This window comes from Pteronotus mesoamericanus, unplaced genomic scaffold (assembly GCF_021234165.1).
Source record: "Pteronotus mesoamericanus isolate MK-2021 breed Mesoamerican mustached bat unplaced genomic scaffold, CSHL_Meso_final contig_46, whole genome shotgun sequence".
NCBI classification, from domain to species: domain Eukaryota; kingdom Metazoa; phylum Chordata; class Mammalia; order Chiroptera; family Mormoopidae; genus Pteronotus; species Pteronotus mesoamericanus.
In genome coordinates, this window is record NW_026555170.1 from 1,976,832 (window position 1) to 1,997,361 (window position 20,530).

Sequence of the window (20,530 nt, forward strand, 5' to 3'; positions counted from 1 at the left end):
TTTGATCCCTGGTCAGGGCACATAGGAGAATCAACCAATGAAAGCATAAATAAGTGGAACAAATAATGTTTCTCCCTAAAAATACCACTGAATAAAAATTTTAAAAGAATGCATTTCAAGGTTCAGAGGTGGAATCTACTCCTATACCCCTTCAGTCGGCCTGATCCTTGTAACCTTGTAATTACCTTTATTCATATAAAAGTATAACCCTGGTTGGTGTGGCTCAGTGGATAGAGGGCCGGACTGAGAAGCCTAGGGTCATTGGTTTGATTCCCAGTCAGGGCACATGCCCGGGTTGTGGGCCAGGCCCCCAGTAGGGGGTGCATGAGGCAACCACACATTGATGTTTCTCTCCCTCTTTCTCGGTCCCTTCCCCTCTAAAGATATATAAAAATCTTTTTTAAAAAAAGTATGGAAATTATGCTTTGTGATTTTAGAGCCTGGCCTATATAGAGGCTTTCTATACAAAGCATAATCATGCAACTTGTGATTTTTTTCCTCTTGAAATTCAGTGCCACTATGTGAGGGAACTGAGGCTAGTCTGCTGGATAATAAGAATTATTATTCACATGCAGCAGGAACAAATCATCCCAGCGAAGACGAGACCATCAGATGAACCTCTCAAATGAGCCTAGGTCAATTTGCCAAAAAGTTACTCTAAGCCAAAAAGGAAAAAAGTATGAATTTTAAAGTTAGGTTCCTTAGAACATGCTTCTACAATACCTTGTAATTCTCTTTAATATTCTTACACTTATAGTGTTTCCCATGCTGGGTTATAAAACCTAGGAGCACAGGGTCTATTGGCTTAATTGCTTATTTTAGTACTCATCATACTGCCTAGCACATAGTAGGTGCTCAATAAATGTGAGTGGTTGTAGAGGGTGCCTTCAGGAATGAATATGTTCCAAACTGCACTTCATTCTTAAGCCTTGTGGCCAATGGGGGATAGAAGGTGAATTGTGATGTGTGCGGAACATGGGACCTGGGGAATTCTGTAACCAAGAGGAGAAAGAGGTAACAACAGCTATTGGAGACAAAAGAATTGCTTCTCCCTTTTCTCCCCTCCAAGTTCCTAGTGGAGAGCTGAACCCAACATCCCAGACTTGTGTGACTACACAGGCAGGCATTTGGAGACTAACTTCATTTTGGTACCCTAGCCCTCTGTGGCTCAAGGTGTTGGCTCTCTGAGCAGACAGGAGGCTTTTAAGTAGCAAAGTTCCCTGCTCTCAGCAAGCCCAGCACCATGGGGAAGGGAGACACTCAGGAGACAGTACCACCCACCTTACCCTACCGTTCTGTTATGGAGGAGTATGGTTATGAGTTGGGCAAGGTCATTGGCAATGGCTCCTATGGGACAGTATATGAGGCTTACTATACAAAGCAGAAGGTCACAGTGGCTGTCAAGATCATCTCAAAGAAGAAGGCCTCTGAGGACTATCTGAGCAAGTTCCTGCCCCGTGAGATACAGGTTGGAAAGGGGACTGGAAGAGGGAACTGGTACCGAGCTGATTAAGGCTTCTCAGAAGGGACACGGTTAGGAGGGGGCAGGGCCAGAAACCCCCTTACCAGAACTGAATGTCTCACTAAGCTGCTAGGAAAATTACTTGATGTAAATTCAACCTCTTTCCACCTGCCCATTCACCTGCAGTCCCTAACAAAGTGAAAGTGCAAAGGACAGGGTTTGCCCACAGGCCACCAGCCCTCTAGGGTTCGGGTCTGTGGCAAAGCCCTGTGAAAGCAGCACTGGGAGAGTAGAAGGGCTGGGAGCACAGCCAGGGTTCTCCCTTCTCAGGTTTGGGGGGTCGCTCTTCTGGGGCCAGGTAATGAAGGTCCTGCGGCACAAGTACCTCATCAACTTCTATCAGGCCATTGAGACCACATCCCGAGTGTACATAATTCTGGAGCTGGCTCAGGGCGGTGATGTCCTTGAATGGATCCAGCGCCATGGGGCCTGCTCTGAGCCCCTTGCTGGCAAGTGGTTCTCCCAGATGACCCTGGGCATCGCCTACCTGCACAGCAAGGGCATTGTGCACCGGTGAGTATGCTGCCACCCAGAGTGGGGCTTTTGGGCTTTCAAAGGTGTTTTATGCATGTCTCCTATTTTCTGCCCTGTTCTTTCCTCCTTTGATCTCCCTGCTCAGTATCTAGGCCCATTCATTCACTCTATTTTAGTCACCTGGTCAAGAACATTTATTAAATACCCACTGTGAGCAGAGCACTTCACGAAATGGTGAGCTCCCAGAGCTCCTCAGGTACCATCCTGTCTCCTTTTTGGGCTCTGCCCACAAGCCCATGGCTCTCCTTCCTCTGCCTTGTGTCTTCATAATGGCGTCTCTCTCCCATTGTGCTTTTCCTCACCTCTAGCCTCTGGCTCTTCAGCTCTGGGTCTAATACTAAGCCCTCTCCCTGACCCCCAGCCTTTCTGCTGCTGGTAGGGACTTAAAGTTGGAGAACCTATTGCTGGACAAGCGGGAGAATGTGAAGATATCGGACTTTGGCTTCGCCAAGATGGTGCCTTCTAACCAGGCTGTGCGTAGTAGCCCTTCTTACGGCCAAATGAGCAGCTTTACCCACCTCAGCCAGACCTACTGTGGCAGCTTTGCTTACGCCTGCCCAGAGATCTTGCTAGGCTTGCCCTACAATCCTTTTCTGTCTGACACCTGGAGCATGGGTGTCATCCTCTACACTCTAGTGGTTGCCCGCCTGCCCTTTGATGACACCAATCTCAAGAAGCTGCTGAAAGAGACTCAGAAGGAGGTCACTTTTCCAAGTAACCTGTCCATCTCCCAGGAGTGCAAGGTGCTGGCTCCCCCAGTAGGACTGAGGCTTTGGGGATGACCCATAGGGTGGGAACCCATCCTAGGCCTCCCAACCCTGCCTTAGAATAGAAGGGCTTAAAGGACCAAAACTGGGCTCTGCACCTTAGATATGAGTGGTGAGCAGGATTCAGCTTCTTTTTAGGTCAGAGGGGATTATGCAAGGGATTCCCTTAAGGAATCCTTCCTTCTCTTCCCCTCCAGCGAGCTAAAGGTCTGGCTCTTCAGAATAAAATCAAAGCCACATCCCCTTCCATCAGAGTTGTGTGAAGGGCTATCCTGCTTCTTTCTTAGGTCCCCTGCTCATTGCCTGTGTGGCACAATGGGAGGCTCAGCCAAGACTTCTCTCTCCCCTGCCTTAGAACCTGATCCTCCAGACGCTATGCCAAGCCACCAAGCGTGCCACCATCCTGGACATCATCAAGGATCCCTGGGTGCTCAAGTTCCAGCCTGAGCAACCCACCCACGAGATCAGGCTGCTTGAGGCCATGTGCCAGCCACCTAGCACGGCAAATCGTCACCAATCCTTGGAAATCAGTATTTGAATGTGGCTGAGGCAGGGGGTTGAGAGAAGAGCAAAGCAGAAGGGGTCGGGCTAAAAATCTTTTATACCAAAAATAAATCAGTCTGATTTAGTTTCATCAACTGGGGTCAAAGACATTTTTTCCTGAGGGGAACCTTAGCAGGGAACACTGCTGAGGGTAAGAGGTAGACTTCTGCCCAGAGCCTGTAGCCAGTAATCTTGACAGCTCTTAAGTCCACAGTGTCATTCAGTGTAGCTCATACATGGCTCACGGGAGAGGGAGTGCTCAGAGGAACACCTGCTTTAGGGAAGTTTCATTATTCTGGCTAAGTACATGTTCATTATTTTATATCTCTTTGCACTTTAAATGTTCAAACCATAGGGCAGAGGACCTGGTTGGTTGTTCTTTAAGAAATGGGTATCAGGATATGTGAAATATTTTGGTTCCTTCTTCCTCATCCAAATTCACTATTGGAACAATCCTAGTGAATCACAGCACCTCACACTATTGCTCCTAGACACAGAAGTGACAGTTCAAACCAAGTCTATTAACTATGGGTTCCAAATAACGCAAAGTGACTCGCCCATTTATCCCTGTAGTCTCCCTCCCTGTCCTTGAAAATGGGCTTTGCAAAAGGAAAATGGGCAGTTGTCTTGAAATCATGAAGTTGTCTTGGCAGAGGCTGACTGGGGGAAAATGACGAGGGAAGATGCAGAGACAGCTCCACTTCTACGATAGGTAATAGATGGCAGTTTCCTCAACTTCAGTCCTAGGCAGCTCTAGTACACACCAGCTTGAAAGATGAACCTAGTAAGTAAGGTATTAGAAACATTTGCTCTGTATTCCAATGCCCCTTCATTACTCCTGTTATTATTCATGGCTTGAAAAAAGCTCCAAGGACCAGGGGAAGAGTTTCAGGTACAGATGAGGCAGTATAAACACTAGGGTTCCATCTGCCCAATTTTATTGAGGACAAGGGCTCTGTAACTGCTATCAAAGACAAGGGAGCTCCAAAGCTCCTCCGGCACCAAGATCCTTCTTTACAGTTGAGCCAGAGATGGGAGGGCAACAAACACTTTTCAGGCAGGGCTATACCACCACCCTCAGCGTGGCCTCCCAAAAAGGCTATGTTCCTTTAGCTCAGCACTTGGCACTTAAGGAAAAGAGACCAACGAAGGCAGCATCAAGAAGATAAGCCCAGACTCATCAGGATACCCATCCAGCCAACTGCTTTAGTGCTTCTTCATCTTCATCCGCTTTGGGAGCTTTGGGGACAAGAATATCCAGAGAAAGATGTGTTAAGGCCTCAGCACCTTCCAACCCCCACTACAACACTCAGAACCTGCTGAATTCTCTCCCCCCAGCAACGGGCCCAAAGGTATGGTCCTTCTGCTTGCTGGGCTGCTGCTAATCCCATATCTTTGTGCAGCTTTTTTAAAAGTTGCGTGTTTCTTCCAGCATTTGCAGCCCTAAGTCAGGGCACACAGCATGCTGAGTGGAGCACAGGCTGGATTTCTGGTCCCATTCCTCTTTAGCCAGGCGCCCTTATGCAGTCAACAACCTGTGCAACTTTAGCAGCTGCCCTTTCTGCCTGGTTCCTCTGAAGCAGGATGGATGAGGAAGAATCCTTCCTCCTATCTAACCCACCCTCTCAAGTCCTTGAGACATGAGAGCAGCTCTGGGTACCTGGCCCTGCCGGCAGATGTGTAGAGGGTACACTGGGCAGTGTGATTGGGGGTTCTTCCTCCTTGTCATCCACGTGTAACAACTCCTGGGCCAATTCCTCCTGCTCCAGCTCCTCCAGCTCCTCCAACAGTTCATCCTGGATAGGGGACAAGACTGTTTAAGACGAAGAAAGGAAACTTCTGCTTTTAAAAACATACCACTTTCACAATTCCCTCTAAAATTGCCCCATGATTCTCTTCAACATTGACTTTGGCTGCTCCCATGCTTTCTCCGAGACTTCCTAACCCCACACCCCCAATCACCTCATCCACATCATCTCCAAAGCCCACAGGCCGAGAAATGGCATCAGAGATCTGCTGGGCCACCTCCTGTTGTTCTGTGATGTTGGCCATCAGTTCATCTACCTTGTCAATGTCCCTGAGAAAAAGACATATAGCCAAGAAATCAGACAATTACCCCCTGACTTTCTCATCTCACATGAATGACACCGCTTCTGTCTGTGGCCTCAGACTGATAAATCCATGGCCACCAGGTAGAAGAAATCCCTGGAAAATTGTAACTAGGCAAGTCTGGGCTGAGAAATGGCAAGAATCCACACTGGGCAGGAGATGAAGGGGGTCAGGGGGCGAAAGATTGCACTCCCTTCTCTGAAGGATCTTTAAAAATTAGGAGAATCATCTTTCCTTACTAGAATGCCCCAGCCAGAAAAGGGATGTTCTTGCAGGAAGCAAGGACGCTGACAGAAGTCTAGCCACCATCAGTGTCTGTACTGTAAACTCCCATTGAGAGGTTTTAAGATCCAAAGTACAATACCAAGCTACTATCCCCAGTACTTGGGCCCCCTCCGCCCCTTCCCCCATACCCACATGTCCTGGTAGGCTTTCTTCATGCCATGGGCGGCAAGCTCCATGGTGCGAAGCACTTCTGCATTGGTGGTGGCATTCTCAATGGCCTCACGCTGAAACTCCAGGGTAGATAATGTCCCATCAGTTTGTGCCAGCTGCTGTTCCAATCTTTTCTTCCTCCGTAAAGCCTGTAGGGCAGCTGACCCAGTCCACACCTTGAACATCAGTCAGAAGCCCCTGCTTCGTACCTGGGTCCTCCCTGTCGGTACCTTTCCCCTATTACCTCTCTTATTCTTGGTCCCATGCTTCTTCGCTGTTTGTAGCTCCTGTTGAATCTTCTGCTCCAGAAACTCCTGTTTCTTGATCAGTATCTTCTCTGTCTCCTTCAGTTTCTGTATAGCCTCTTCCGGGGTTGGCCCCTTCTCCTTCTTCCCTGGAGTCCAGTGGAAAAGGCCCATATTGTGTGAAGGAAAATAAAGTTACCCACCAATCATGAACGCATATTATGTGCTAGGCATTTGACTCTTGTTATTTTAGTCTTAAAATGACTGTTTGCAATGAATGCATTATCTTTACAAATGTGAAAACAGGCATAAAGATACCAAACTTTTTGTCTAAAATCACAACCAGTAAGAGACTGAGCAGTAGTTGAAATGTGGCAACATGAATTCCAAAGCCAGTACTCCTTTGCTATCCAAGCTTGACTGGAATTTCAAATCATTTCCAGTCTTTAAAAAAAACGTTTATAGATTTTCTTTTAAAAAATATTTTATTTATTTATTTTTTAGAGAGAGGGGAAGGACAGAGAAAGAGAGGGAGAGAAACACTGATGTGAGAGAGAAACTTTGATCAGTTGCCTCTAGCAGGCATCCTGACTGGGTACTGAACTCAAAACCCAGGCCTGCGCCCTGACTGGGAATCAAACCCGCAACCTTTTGCTTTGTGGGGCGACACCCAAATGAGCCACACTGGTCAGGGCTAGACTTTATTTCTTAGAGCAGTTTTAGGTTCACAGCAAAGTTGAGTGGAAGGTACAGAGATTTTCCATATCCCATCTTCACTCACATATGCATAGCATCCCCATTATCATTCCCATACCAGAGTTCAGTTGCTTTTTATAATCACTGTCCCACTTGCCATATTGCAGGACATACACAAGGTCTTGACATCACAGGTTCAAACTGAATGAAGTACAGGGAGCTAGAGAACAACAAAAAAACTGACCTTATTTTTCTTTCATCTTCTGCACTTTTGAGAGTTATTTCCCTCCATCCCCCACATCTGATGGCCCTTGCCTACTTAAAATCCTTCCATACTCTCTACTGTTTATGGATAAAATCCAAAACTTAAAAAAAAATTTTTTTTTATTGATTTGAGAGAGGAATGGGGGGAGAGAGGAGAGTGGGAGAGCAAGAGGGACAGGGAGAGAAACATTAATTTGTTGTTCCACTTGTTTATGCATTCACTGGTTGATTTTTCCATGTGCCCTGGCCAGGGACTGAACCTGCAACCCTGGTGTATCCGGATAACGCTCTAACCAACTGAGCTACCCAGCCAGGGCAAAATCCAAAACTTAAAAAACATTTTTTTTTTAAAATTCTCACACAAGGTTACTGATTTAGAGAGAGAGGAAGGTGGAGAGGGAGAGAAAAATATCAGTCGATTGCCTCCTACATGCGCCCCCACCGGGGATGGAACCCACAACCAAGGAATATGCCCTGACCAGGAGTGGAAACCTAAACCTTTTCGGTTTACGGGACAATGCTCCAAACAACTGAGCCACCCGGCTAGGGCCCAAATCTAAAACTTTTCAAAAGGGATTTACAAGGTTCTTTTTGGCTGTTTACCTCTCCAACTATACTTCCTTTTACTTTCCTCTTCCCTTCAGCACGCACAGGGCAACTAGAACTACTCTTTCTTCTCATTAAAACCATCCTTTTCCCAGCCTCTGTTTTGCACATACACGTAGTTACCTCTTCCTGGGGTACCTCAATTCTCCACCTGGTATACTAGCCTTCTGGACGCCGACACCTGCTTCTCCTGTGCTCCCCTGGTTCTCAGGAACATTTCCACCATATAGTGCTACACTACGCTGTAAAAGCCAGTTTCTGCTGGTCTTCCCCCACCAGATGGGAGCTTTGAGAAAGCTCCTTTCTTTGCCACCACAGATTCCCCCTTGCCCAGCATCAAGTAAGCTCCAATTTTTGAATAAAAAACTGGAAACTGGTCGCTAAAATCTAAGCAGTAGGAGCCACCACAGTACACCACTCCTGTCCCTTCGCTGTCCTCGAGCTCTTCCTTCTGGTGCAGAGGAGGGAAGGCACAGCCTGGTTCCCTGACAAGGTGGGGCCTCCTGACACCAGAAGCCTTGCTGGTCCATCACCAGGATTTTCGGTGAAGCCTGTCTCCTGGTTTCTTCGCCAGGGGCCGTGGTCTCTCCCCCACTCCCTGTGGCCAGCGCCTCCGGGCTGACCCGTCTTGCCCGGGCTCACCCCTCCCGAAGAGCCGGTTTAGACCACTCATCGCAACACTGGCCTCTCCGCCTCTGGCCCACGGCGTCCTGCACACTTCCGCCTTGTTTCTGGGAGAGTGCATCTCGTCACTCAGACGCGGGCCTCAGCCAATCCCTCCTTGGGTTTCCGCGGTGACATCATCAACAGGCGCCAAGGAGGCCACTTCTATCACGTGATGTTCCAAATCCAGACGCTCCTCTTAAAGGGGCTGCTTCATTTTCAAGTATAAAAAGGGATGCCGCCTCAAAAACAAAGCATTTGTTTCCTGGAAGTGTGCAGGGTAATGCACCCCGCTACCTGGGGCCAGTGGAAGATTTAGCTCTTTATGTCCTTGACAGCTCAGGAGTGAGGATGGGGCGAGCACAAAGGGATCAGTTTTGGGTTTGCCACAAGGTTCTAAGGAAGAACCAGATGCCGTCTAATGCCCCCCACTCCGGTCTTGACCTCTGGTTCACACGCAAGAAAAACAAACAACCCCACATTGTGGGTAAGGTTTCTTCTGTCACACACAAATACACTTTAATAATTTACACATGCACCTGAAAATGCTTTCCTGATTTCCTTCAGTTTTATACCCCTCAAATGAGGCTCATCCACAGGACTGGACCTCAGGGTCCAGCTTGGGCCTTTGCAAATGTCTCTAATCCTTGAGTTAGGATTTGAAGACTCATTCCATTCTGGACGTGAATGCAGGTAACACCTAGAAAGAGAGACCTCATGTTATACCTACTCCCTCCTAGGCACTCTTTCTCCCCATTTCCCAAATGGTATTCTCACCACTCAGTACCCAGTTTGCTGACGTCTACAATATTGCGCTTCTCATCATCAAAGAAGATCATCTGGGAGAAAGGAACTCCAGTCTTCTGCTTTAGCCTGTGCAAGACAGGGCAGGTGGTAACCACGCTGGCTTCTTAGCTCCTCCGGTCTCTCTGCTCTTTTCTTCCCCTGCTTCTACCCTCATGTCCCGCGCATACCTCTCAAAGTGTGTGACCTTGCTGCCTGGATAGATCTCCCGCTGAACAAAGTATCTGACAAGGCCAAAGAGCTCCAGTAGCTGGTTGGCCCCTTCAATTTCACCTGTCCTGCAAAAAGGTATAGTGGATAGGATCAGGAGAGTGGAGCGCCAGAGCTGCGACTGAAGTTATGTATAACCAGGGGGAAATCAACTTGTTTTTCCAGGATGGATGCGTAGGCTTCCTGGGCCCTTATTCTACTCCATATCCTTCCTGTCTGACACAAGTGGCACCAAGCCAATGTTTAAAAAATAAAAGGCACAGGAGGTCACAGTTTCAAAACGTACGATACTTGCAAATTTGCACCACCTAAATTTTTGTAACACGAGGAATCTTACGCTTGCATCTGTCAACATTAGATCGACAGTTTTTTTCAGTCGCTCTTACCGTGAAGCGGCTGCGATGGGCACCCCTAGGCCCTGAAACTGGTCCAGGACCTTGGGCACCTCTGGGTACAGTCGGATGGTCTGGCCTCGCCTATCTCGTACAGTTCCATCACTGGAGAAAGTGAGAGTACGCTCAGCTCCGCCTGGCCCGCCTGGCCCCAGTCCTCCCCCGCCCGTCCTCACCTGCTCTTGTGGAATGGGGGGTCTACATGCGTGTCTACCCAGAATGGCCAGAGCGTATAATCTGCAAGAGAAAGAAAGGAGGGCAGGTTCAGCTTGGAGGAAGCAGGGCCTCGAGAGCTGCAAGTGGGGTTTGGAAAAGGAGAGTGCCCTACGGAATTCTACACAGTTGGGTCCCTCACCCAGATCGAAGACAGCGAGCTTCGGGAGCCGCTCCATCACCAGTGCCCGAAGGCTGCGCTTCCGGAGGCACACGGAGGCGGGGCCTTCTTCAGGGCCATAGAGTGCCCACCTTCGGCTGCGAGGCCGCCGGGCCTGCCTCAGAGAAACGAGGGTTAGAGAGTCCTTACGGCGAGCTGCGGCCAAAGCCGGGAGACCGCACCAGAGCGCCACCTGATGGTGGAAAGGGAAAGGACTGCAGCTAGTGCCACCGCGCCAGTACAGCACACCACAGTGGTCTCCAAGTTTCTCCTTCTCTCACTTCTCTGCTCCTCCTAGCCTCCCCAGATTCTACTAAATTAGAGACGCCATGGAAAAGAAACCCTTTCTTGCGGCACTGGTCTCACCTTCCATCTTACTGACACTTAAGTGACCCATCATAGCTTGTGTCATTTTTTTTTAAATTTATGGTTTAGAGGGGGAGAGAAACATTATTGTTCCACTTATTTATGCATCATCGGTTGCTTCTTGTATGTGCCCCGACTGGAGATCAAAACTGCAACCTTGGTGTGTCATGACATCCCTCTGACCAAATGAGCTACCAGTCCAGGACTCTTCACTCAAACTGTGTTATTATCAGCATCTTTCCAGTGTGTATAGCCCAGAGGCCTCAGCAATATTCCAGCCATAAGGAATGTGGTGTCTGTAAAACCTATCAGGCCTCTCTCAAATCAGGCCCAAATGTCCAGTAGGGCCACAATGAGAATTCTCTCCTGGTTTCTATCACCCATGTCAGTAGTATAATAGATATATAACCACCGGTTTAGGGAGAGGGGTTGATTTGTATTGTTTGCCAATTCCTACCTACCACGGCCAATTTCAAACTACAACATGAGGTTTCTTAACATGGGGTTGGAAGTAGATACTAATAACTAGGTCTCATGATCTGGTAAGAGCTGACTCCAGTACACCACTGCCACGAAGTCTGGTAATCTTCCAAGGGCACTTCCCTTCCCTTGTCCCACTCCTTCAGCCTGGTATAAATAGGTGTGCATTTGGTCCATTTTGATTTCAGTCATATTTGTGCAACAGAAGAAAGATTTCAGGAGGCCAGGAGTCTTTTATATTTTATTTTATTGCGAACCAGGGACATAGTCACAAGAGAAGGAAGTACATAGGTGTGCAAACTGAAACCCAATAGCCAGGAAGGGTCCTTTGGCCCAGAAACACTGCATCCTGGGGTCTTCACAGTCTCCTACCAGTAGACACACAAGACTGGGCATCCAGGAGAGGGGGCAGTCACTCTGGTGTTCCAGAGAGTGATAGGATATATGATGCCTCATTACGAGGAACAGGGTAAAGAGGTAAAATGGAGAGAGGGTCCATCACTGTCTGAGACCACCTCCTCCTCTTAGAGCCAACACCAGATGGAGGACTGAACCACCTAGGATTTTATAATCAGCTGCTGTCTTCTCATCATTCCTACAGGAAAAGGAGGCACAAAAAGGAATAGAAATATCACGCAGACTAGGGCTCTTAACCTGGGTTTCATGGATCTCCCTGGGGGTCTATGAACTCAGATGACAAACAAATTAACATCTTTATTTTTAATAACTGCAAACTGAAATCTGATTATTTCTTTAAATTTTGAAGACAGGCAAAACCCCACGGTGGCATTTAGCAATATGGGTAACCTATTAACAATAGAAATTAAATATTTTCATACCATATTACAATTGTTTGCAGGTATCTTGAAAATATTTCAAAATTATTGTAGTATTAGACCCACTGTTAGATCTAAATGTATTAATAAAAAAGCACATATATTACAAATTTGCCTTTTTAATATTTTGATAACTGTATTTCTATGTAATTAGTTTCTTCGGTAATTCTATGGATTTTATGTCTGCTAAAATCTTATTCTGAGCAGGGGTTCATAGGCTTTACCAAATTTCCAAAGGGTGTCATCCACCAATAAAAAGAAGCAGGCCTGCTTCATCTCCCGTATTTGCTCCCTCACCTTCACAGAAGATTCCCACACCCTCATTCCCATTTGAAACTCACATCTGTTTACCACTGTAGATGAGCCGCTGCTGCTGTGGAGGGATTCCCTCTTTCTCTTCCACACGTTCCTTGATTCGCTCCACCTTTAGGGGTACAAGTAGTCAGGGGCTACTCATGGTAGGTAGGGGTGGGACCATGGAAGTGGAAACAACAGCGCTATGCAGACAGCATGAAAGCAAAGGACTAAGTTCCTCAGCACATCCAAACAAATGCACACACAGGGAGATAAGCATGAAGAGGTGTTGGGCATTACCTTGTCTGTGGGTTCAATGTCAATCTCAATCTCCTTTCCGGTCAGCGTCTGAAATAGGCAAGTGTTTCATGAATCCTACAGCCCAATATACAATTTATCTTCTAGGTAAAATGTCCTGTCCTGGTTTCTGGGGATCTACCACCTTCTCAGAGATGCACATTCTTGGCAAAGCTGCTCTGAAGACTCAAAAGGCTTTGACCACACCTGTATTCATCAAACATTCCTAGGCTGTGGACAAGTTTGAGAGGGAAAGATTCAACCTTACTCCCAGAGGTCATTTCACATTCCCCACCCCACTATGAGAATACTGGTATTCCTTTGCTTGAGACAGCAGTGAGAGGTGTCCAAAAGAAAGCATTCCTTTGAGTTAGAAGCACCTTGTTTTACATGTCAACAACAGAAATTAACATTGAGATAATTTATAGAATTCTCAAGGACACCAGAGATCACCTCCGACCAGCTTTTCCCGTATCTTCTCCAGGCTTCTTTGTAAATCCTAAATTTCAGCTCTGGTCTTCTTCCATAGCCTAAGGACTGGTGTCCAAACACAATGTACTGATTGTACACTTTAAAATGTTGTCCTCCATTCAATCTAATCTCTCATCCATCCTTGCTCTGAAAGCTCCTATCTATACCAGTCTACAGTAATCCAGACTACAGACACACAATGTATGGTCTAATTTAGGGGCATTTCTTTTCTTTTATTGTATTCCTTTTTGTCATACCCTTCCCCACTTTTTCTCAAACCTTCAAGGACCCTTTAAAATAAGATTAATGACTTGTCCCCAATGCACTTTAATATCCATTACAGCTAGCTATTTTAGGTGTCAAACTCTCCAACTTCCTAAAGGACAGAGACTGTTCTAATCTAAGCACAAAGCACAATATTTGACATATAAGCGATCAAAAAATATTTGTGGGAGGGCTAAATGCACTGTTGATCATGTTATAATCACAGCCAACACTTACTGAACACTTTACAAGAATCAAAAACTGTGCCGAGTGTCTTACATGTATCAATATGGTTAATCCTTGCTAGTATTTATGAGATATGAACTATTACTATTGACAATTTATAGATGAGAAAAATGGGGCTTGGGCAAGTTAAAAAGCATGACTATGGAATCAAAAGGAGGGTGTGGATCTAAATACAGGCTCCCTGGCCTGAGCTCTTAGCTCTCTGTACTCAGTACTGCCTAAGTCTGACTGATCTAGCACTGAGACCCAATCTACGCTCCTGTGATTAAGTGCATAAAATAAGGTATGGTTTCTACTTATGGTATTCACATAGACCAGCATGAAGACAGTACTCAGGCTTAATTTTTCAAGTATGAGAATGGTTCAGTCCTAATTATATAGTATTTCCAAAAATGCACGAGTAGCTCCCTCGGCTTTACTTGTTTGGACGCAAAAGAATAAATTACAACAATGACTCTCAGGTTTCTACCCCAACCCAAGCTGAGATGTGTGAAAATTTTTAATAGTCTATGATAAAATGAGAAAAATACTGACAGCAACGAGATTTTCATGAAACCAAATATATTCAGGTGTTAAAATGTCTTTTTGTGAAATGACAGTGAAAATAATTGGTAACTTCTCTTAGACCCTCTCCTGACAAAATGAAAAGTGTGCAATTCTGTGTTGTACAAAAATTATTTCACTTTATTGATCATAATACTTTAAGTGCGAAGATTCTTCAACCAGACAATTCTATTTATAGGTAAGTAAATTGGAGGAAAAATTTAAGGATGTGTCCAAAGAGGACCATGTGCACCTTTTGCAAAAGCAGAACACTGGAAATAGCCTAATGCCTAATAATAAGAAAACTATTACGCTATGGTACATCCACAGAATGATAGATTTTTTTTAATGCAACAATTTATACACTAACATGGAAATATCTAAATAATGTATAATTATATATTATTTTCTATATGTAAATATGTATGTACATGTACAGAAGAAAGGATTAAAAGTATACATATCTCTTATAACAGTGATTATCTTTGAGAAGGGGAGTAGCACTGAAGGGAGGGTTTTTCAGGGGTTACTCTCCCTTTACCTGTGCTAAATTTCTAATAATAATTTCTTTATTGCATGAATATTAAGAAACAGATGTTCATTCTGACTTAATAATAGAAAACGTTAAAGAGTCAGAAAGAGGGCTGTTCTGTCTGTGGCATAGCCCCCTCTGTCTCACTGCTTCACTAATAAACTCATTTTCACTTAAAGCTCTAAAAAAAAGAGTAAAAATGATTCTAAGAGAAGGCCTAGGACTGTTCTCCCAAGAGTGAGATGCTTGGACTTTATGACATTTAGAAAAAAAAAAAAAATTGGTTTGTAAAAATCTAAAACTCTAGGACTGGCCCTATGTTTTTGAAATTGACTGTAGAAGCCCATGACCGTATGCAGAAAGCAATCTGGCAATATGGTCTCCCAGCAACAACAGTTTTGGAAAAATAATCATGACTACATACAAAAATAGACCTTTAACATTGGTCATTGAGCCTTTTGATACTGAAAAACTAGAAACACAAACTAAATATCAAATAATTGAGGGTTATATAAATTATGGTACAAAGAGGGAAAATTACACAGTCCTCAATGTTCAGAATAATGGTATAATTCCAATTTTGTATTTAAAAAAAAAACAACACCAACAATGAACAACAAAAACCCTCAAGTATATGTATCTGCTTTCAAAAAAGTTGGGAAGGACATGTATACATCAGTGCTTTTATCTTGAGTTGTGAAGTTACAAGTACTTTAATTATATTATTTTGGCTTTTCTCTATACCCCATTTTATATACCATGAATATATTGTAATGAGAAAAAAGTATTTTTAAAACAAATTTCTTGAGTCCTGGCTGGGTGGCTCCGTTGGTTGGAGCGCTGTCCCATACACCAAAAGGCTGTGGGTTCAATCCCCAGATAGGGCGCACACATAGGATGCAGGTTCAATCCCAGGTTGGGGCACTATGGGAAGCAACCCACTGATGTTTCTCTCTCACAGTTCAAGTGTTCAGTAGCCCATGTGGTTAATGGTTACTATATTGGACACTACTCAAGCATTACAGCTCAAACAACAATAAAATAAGGATATCCCCATTTTGTAACTTCCAATGAAATAACAGATCTAACATCATAGAAAGCAAAATAACCTAACAGAAGTACACACCATTCTACTATCCCTAAATTATTTTCACACATGAACACACAGAAAAGACTAATCAAGCCTCTAGATCTTATTACCAACTCACAAGAAAAACAGATCAAAGATGAATATATTAAAAACAAGGAGATATAATCAACAAAATCCAAACCGTATGAAATTCTATGGGACAAACAACACAGTTTATTTGACAAAGAAAAAATAGAGAAAAGGGTGGTTATAGATTTAAAGAGGCTTAAAATACATTTCAACCAACTGCAATGTATCTTAGTTGGATCCAGATTCAAACTAATGGTAAAAAATAAATGAGACTATAGAGTAAATTTGATGATAGTAAGAAAGAAATCACTGTAAATATTTTAGGTGTGATAATTATAGTTATCTTAGAAAAAAGGAGTTATTTTTTACAGCTAAATACTGAAACACGTATGAATACCATATACTGGGATTTGTTTAATAAAACATCAGGTAAGGAGAGTTGGTGAGTATAAACAGGATTCACCATGAAATGGTAGTTTTTGAAGCTGGGTAAAGGGTCTCTCTCTGTGCTGTTGTATATGTTTGGAAATGTCCGTAATTAAAAAGTATCTAAACAATTTTAAAAGACATTCTTGATATATCATGTGATATTGGGTTTCTTCCCTCAAGATCTGCTCATTGTGACCCAGGAATGCATTCAATACTATTTAACAAGTCTATGATGCACCTAAGCCCCACATACTGCTTTAGGCACTGGAGGGGGTATAACAAGAAATTAAGTGACCCAACCTTTGCCGACAATCTTTTTCAAGTGAAGATTTACAACCAAGAAACAATGACCCATACAATTAAGAGAACCAACTTGTACAGAACACAAGGAAGTGCCATATTGAATATTGTCCAAATATAAGGTGCAATGATAAAGTGCTATGGTGAGTAAAAATCTACGCTGATTAATTTCACACCCACTATCGTAGCTAAAAGAAAAATGACTAACATGACTAAAATTCAGCAAGGGTGCAAAGCAGCTGGAATGTTCATCCATTGCCAAGTCGGAATGTAAAAATGGAACCATCTCTTGGAGAACTGTTGGGCAGTTTCTTTTCAAGCTACATATATCTACCACATGATCCACTAATTCAAAGGAAAAACCTATATCCACAAAAGCCTTGTATACCAATGTTCATAGGAGCCTTATTCATAATGGCTAGAAACTGAAAACAAGCAAAACGTCCATCAACAGGAGAATGGATAAACAAATTGGGATACAGCTATTCTATGGAATATTACTCAGTTGTAAGGTACAGACACACTCAACAACAGATGCAATACTGAGTGAAATAAGCCAGACACAAAAAGTATATATTGTATAATTACATTCATATGAAGTTCTAAAATAAGCAAAACTAACCTATGGAAACTTTCAAAGGGTATGAATGCAAATATTCTATAGAACACTGCTCAGTCATAAAAAAGAAGAAAATTCTACCCTTTGCGACAGCATGGATGGACCTGGAGACCATTATCCTAAGTGAAATAAGCCAGTCAGAGAAAGACAAATACCATATGACTGCACTCATATATGGGAACTAATTACAAATTGAACTAACAAGCAAAATAGAGACAGATTCATAGAGAGAGAGCAGGATGACAGCTCTGGGGTGGAGGAAGTAGGGCGCAGAGGGAGCCAGCAAAAAGGAAAAGGGACTCATGGACATCAACAGTGTGGTGATTGCAGGGGGGAGGGGGGTACTAAGGGGAATAAATGGTAATGGAAAAAATTTTTTTAATGTTTTAAATCTTATGGTTACACGAGTAGGTACTGTAGTTAAAAAATCACTGAACTGAAGCCTTAAGAACTTTGTGTTTCACTCTATGTTTAAAGAAAAAAAACTTGAAGAAGCTGAACAAAATGAGTGAGAACTCCAACCGTCGTTCTCATCGGATCTGAGGTAAAAAAAAAAAACAACAAAAAACAACTTGAATGAGAAAAATGGGGTTTAGATAGTAAAGACAGTTACCCAAAGTAATCTGCTAAGAGGGTACCAGGGCAGGATCTGGGGTAAGAGAGCAATACGATCCAAAAGAAATTTAAAGCCCTGGCTGGTGTGGCTCAGTGGATTGAGTGCTGGCCTGTGAACCAAAGGGTTGCCAGTTCGATTCCCAGTCAGGGCACATGCCTGGGTTGCAGGCCCAGTCCCCAGGAGGGGCCGCTTGAGAAGCAACCACACATTGATGTTTTTCTTCCTCTCTTTCTCCTTCCCTTTCCCTCTATAAATATAGATCAGTAAAATATTTTAAAAAAAGAAAAAGAAAGTTTTAAAGAAGATCTGTATACTACGATATTGTATATCATGCCTTGGTTTAGACTCTAAACTTTAGAAGGAGTATGGCCATAAGAAAACCTGGTTGGAGATAACACACAGAAATAAAGACATAAGTTAATGAGACCCAAGACCAGAATAAGGTTAATGGGAATGAAAAGAAAATCAAGCAAAAAAGAGGCATCAAAGGAAAAATTAGGTTCTATAAGGGAAAAATGACTCTAAAGAACTGAGTTCCAGATATCTGGTAGATATGAAGGATCAATATATTAGATGAGTATTAGGGAGATGGCTTAAAGCAGAAGATGATATAGTTAATTTTAGAACAATCAAGTATCGAGAGATTTAAATCAGAAGGATTTGTAAAGGACTGCAGAAATAGACATGGAAGAAGTCAGTTAAGAAAAGAGGAAAGGAGTCCTGCCAATAAAACACATCATGTATATAATAATTAACAGTTACTAATCACTTGCATATATATTTAACATATCGAGAAACGCAGCAAACAAAAAAAGAGGAGGACAGAGAAACCTGTTTAAAGGCAGAAAGGAAAGTGTTTCAGAGGAGCAGACTGACAATCTTAGAGAAGTACTAAAAAAATGAATTCAAAGAGGCAAAATCTAGAACGTTGCTACTCAAGCAGCATCAGCATCACGTTAGAAATGCAGAATCTCGGGTCCCACCCCAGACCCAATGAATGTTAGAATCAGTATTTTTACAAGATCCCCAGGTGATTCTTAAGCTCTTTTGAGTTGAGAAGCCCATCTATAACACAGGTTTTTAAATTGCAGATCTCAACAATCAGTGGCTTATGAAGTCAACTTAGAATAGAATTGTAAATGTCAGAGCACATCACACATAGTGTTTTTGTGTCTGTCTGGAGCATCAGGTAAAATTTTTTAGTGTAGCTTGAGATTTTTTAAAAGTTTACAACACGCTGAACACCAAATATAGTAATAACCTGTTCTTTGGACTAAGCGAATACTAAAGGGACACAAGAAACCTTATTCATTAAAAAGAAGATAAAAGCATTCATCTGCTAGTGTTCCTGATACTTTTTTTTGACAGTGACCCACACTAAGAAATACATATGAACTAGTAACATATATGTGCATGTAATACACATATAAAAAGAAAAAAATTCAAACAATACTCTTACCAAGAAGTATATCTTGCTATTTCTATTTTCCTCTTTTTTTTTTAATGTTGCTTGCAAGCCATTGAACCATTAAATTGATTTCACAATTAGTAACGCTTATAGGTTACTACTCAAAGTTTGAAAAACAATGTATTTGGCCATGTGTTTTGCCCTCAATCCTTGACTAAGAGATTGTCTGGAAGAACTGAAGAGGTTAAGAATGGCTATTATGTATGGTAAATACAATCAGGAGCTGATGAAATAACGACAGACTTACCGAGCAGTAAAGAAGCCAAACTAATGTTGCACTGCATCAATAAAAAAAAACAAAACAGGTTTTTACCTCTGTATGCAGGTACAAAAGAGAAAATAGCAAATAGGGCTACCAAGGGTTGGGAACAGAAGAACCACGAAAGTTGAGAGATGGAGATGAAGGATATACTGCTACTACCAAGAAGTAGGGCACTGATAACCAACCTGCCTCAGTCAAGGAAATGAGAGTGGTCCAGAATGCCTGGCTCAGAAAGGCAGGTACGGACAGAACACACTCCTAGCTTTGGTTCCTGCAGGCTGCCTGAGATACTACACCTTGGCGAGAACCAGCAAAGGCTTACAGTATAGCCTCTGGAGGACCCCCATTCCCCAGGCTAACGTTTTTGTGCTATGCTCAGAGGCACCCTATGGCAGGGGCTGGGAGAAGCAGGGAAGCTGCGCAGGAAGACTGAAGATCAGATCTTATTATTCCAAGAACCTAAGAGAGAGGGGAGCCTAGCTGCCACCCTGACAGCTAGGGTTCGAATACATCGAGAACCTGGACAAAGGAAGCCTCCTTCTGGGTAATGCCACTGTTCTTGCGAGAAAGCCGGTACGGCAGAAACCCCGCGGTTGTCTGGCTAGGCCAGCCCCCAGCAATTAAAGACCTCCAGAGTCCCCCTACTTCCCATCACCCCTCGCGCACAGCCCTGAGGCTGTCATCGCCCTCCAGGCTCGGAAAAGGCGTGGTTTCCCTTCCCCGCTTCTCCGGTAATGTACAATGACCAACCCAGTACCACAGCGTCTTGGCAAAGCTGGAGGTGCTCCCACCTTCACTTTAATTAGCATCTTCTTCCAAGATGGGGGCTGCACACAGATAAATTGCCGCTTCCACTGCTGCGATCGCCGCTGCCGCTCCCCTGCACTCCGCCTCTGGGAATTACTTCTTCTTCCGGGTCACTGTCTGGCTCCACCCCCTCCCCCACCCTTTTTATCCCCGGGGTTCCAGAAAGCCTCAGAAATGCTCTCGCGTTTCGTTTAGGTGGCGTCGTAAAGAAAAAGAAGGCGGTCCGCTCAGTTACAGCAGAGATAACTCTTTCGCGATTCTGAGAGTCCCTAACGAGCCGGTTCTAGTGGAGAGGCGGAGCGGAACGAACTGCTCCCATAACGCCAGGGGCAGCTCCGCGCGTTCCACCCTGGGAGTTGTAGTCTTCTGCCCCTCTGA

The 20,530-nt window shown here is 44.0% G+C and overlaps 4 protein-coding genes across 5 annotated transcripts; 1 reads left to right on the top strand and 3 right to left on the bottom strand.

Annotated features, from left to right (window-relative positions):
* The first annotated feature begins 1,240 nt into the window (after positions 1-1,240).
* TSSK4 (testis specific serine kinase 4) lies at positions 1,241-3,361 on the top strand. Its single transcript, XM_054577754.1, has 4 exons — positions 1,241-1,468; positions 1,821-2,035; positions 2,418-2,799; positions 3,179-3,361. The coding sequence occupies exons 1-4, from the start codon at positions 1,244-1,246 to the stop codon at positions 3,359-3,361; spliced, it is 1,005 nt and encodes a 334-aa protein (XP_054433729.1). The 5' UTR covers positions 1,241-1,243.
* A 928-nt stretch (positions 3,362-4,289) lies between these two features.
* Positions 4,290-8,752, bottom strand: CHMP4A (charged multivesicular body protein 4A). Its single transcript, XM_054577866.1, has 6 exons — positions 8,364-8,752; positions 6,155-6,304; positions 5,893-6,070; positions 5,329-5,443; positions 5,027-5,162; positions 4,290-4,605 (listed from the first exon to the last, which is right to left on the bottom strand). The coding sequence occupies exons 1-6, from the start codon at positions 8,464-8,466 to the stop codon at positions 4,547-4,549; spliced, it is 741 nt and encodes a 246-aa protein (XP_054433841.1). The 5' UTR covers positions 8,467-8,752; the 3' UTR covers positions 4,290-4,546.
* A 125-nt stretch (positions 8,753-8,877) lies between these two features.
* On the bottom strand, positions 8,878-10,316 carry MDP1 (magnesium dependent phosphatase 1). 2 transcript variants are annotated; one of them, XM_054577867.1, is made up of 6 exons: positions 10,146-10,316; positions 9,967-10,027; positions 9,785-9,895; positions 9,359-9,466; positions 9,162-9,257; positions 8,878-9,084 (listed from the first exon to the last, which is right to left on the bottom strand). In XM_054577867.1, exons 1-6 carry the CDS (start codon positions 10,180-10,182, stop codon positions 8,904-8,906), a joined length of 594 nt encoding a protein of 197 aa, XP_054433842.1. In that variant the 5' UTR covers positions 10,183-10,316; the 3' UTR covers positions 8,878-8,903. The 2 variants fall into 2 exon arrangements, with proteins under 2 accessions (XP_054433842.1, XP_054433843.1); XM_054577868.1 differs by having other exon boundaries at positions 9,172-9,257; positions 10,146-10,313.
* Positions 10,317-11,220: 904 nt separating this feature from the next.
* On the bottom strand, positions 11,221-20,442 carry NEDD8 (NEDD8 ubiquitin like modifier). Its single transcript, XM_054577869.1, has 4 exons — positions 20,137-20,442; positions 12,440-12,487; positions 12,187-12,269; positions 11,221-11,604 (listed from the first exon to the last, which is right to left on the bottom strand). The coding sequence occupies exons 1-4, from the start codon at positions 20,152-20,154 to the stop codon at positions 11,508-11,510; spliced, it is 246 nt and encodes an 81-aa protein (XP_054433844.1). The 5' UTR covers positions 20,155-20,442; the 3' UTR covers positions 11,221-11,507.
* Positions 20,443-20,530: the final 88 nt, after the last annotated feature.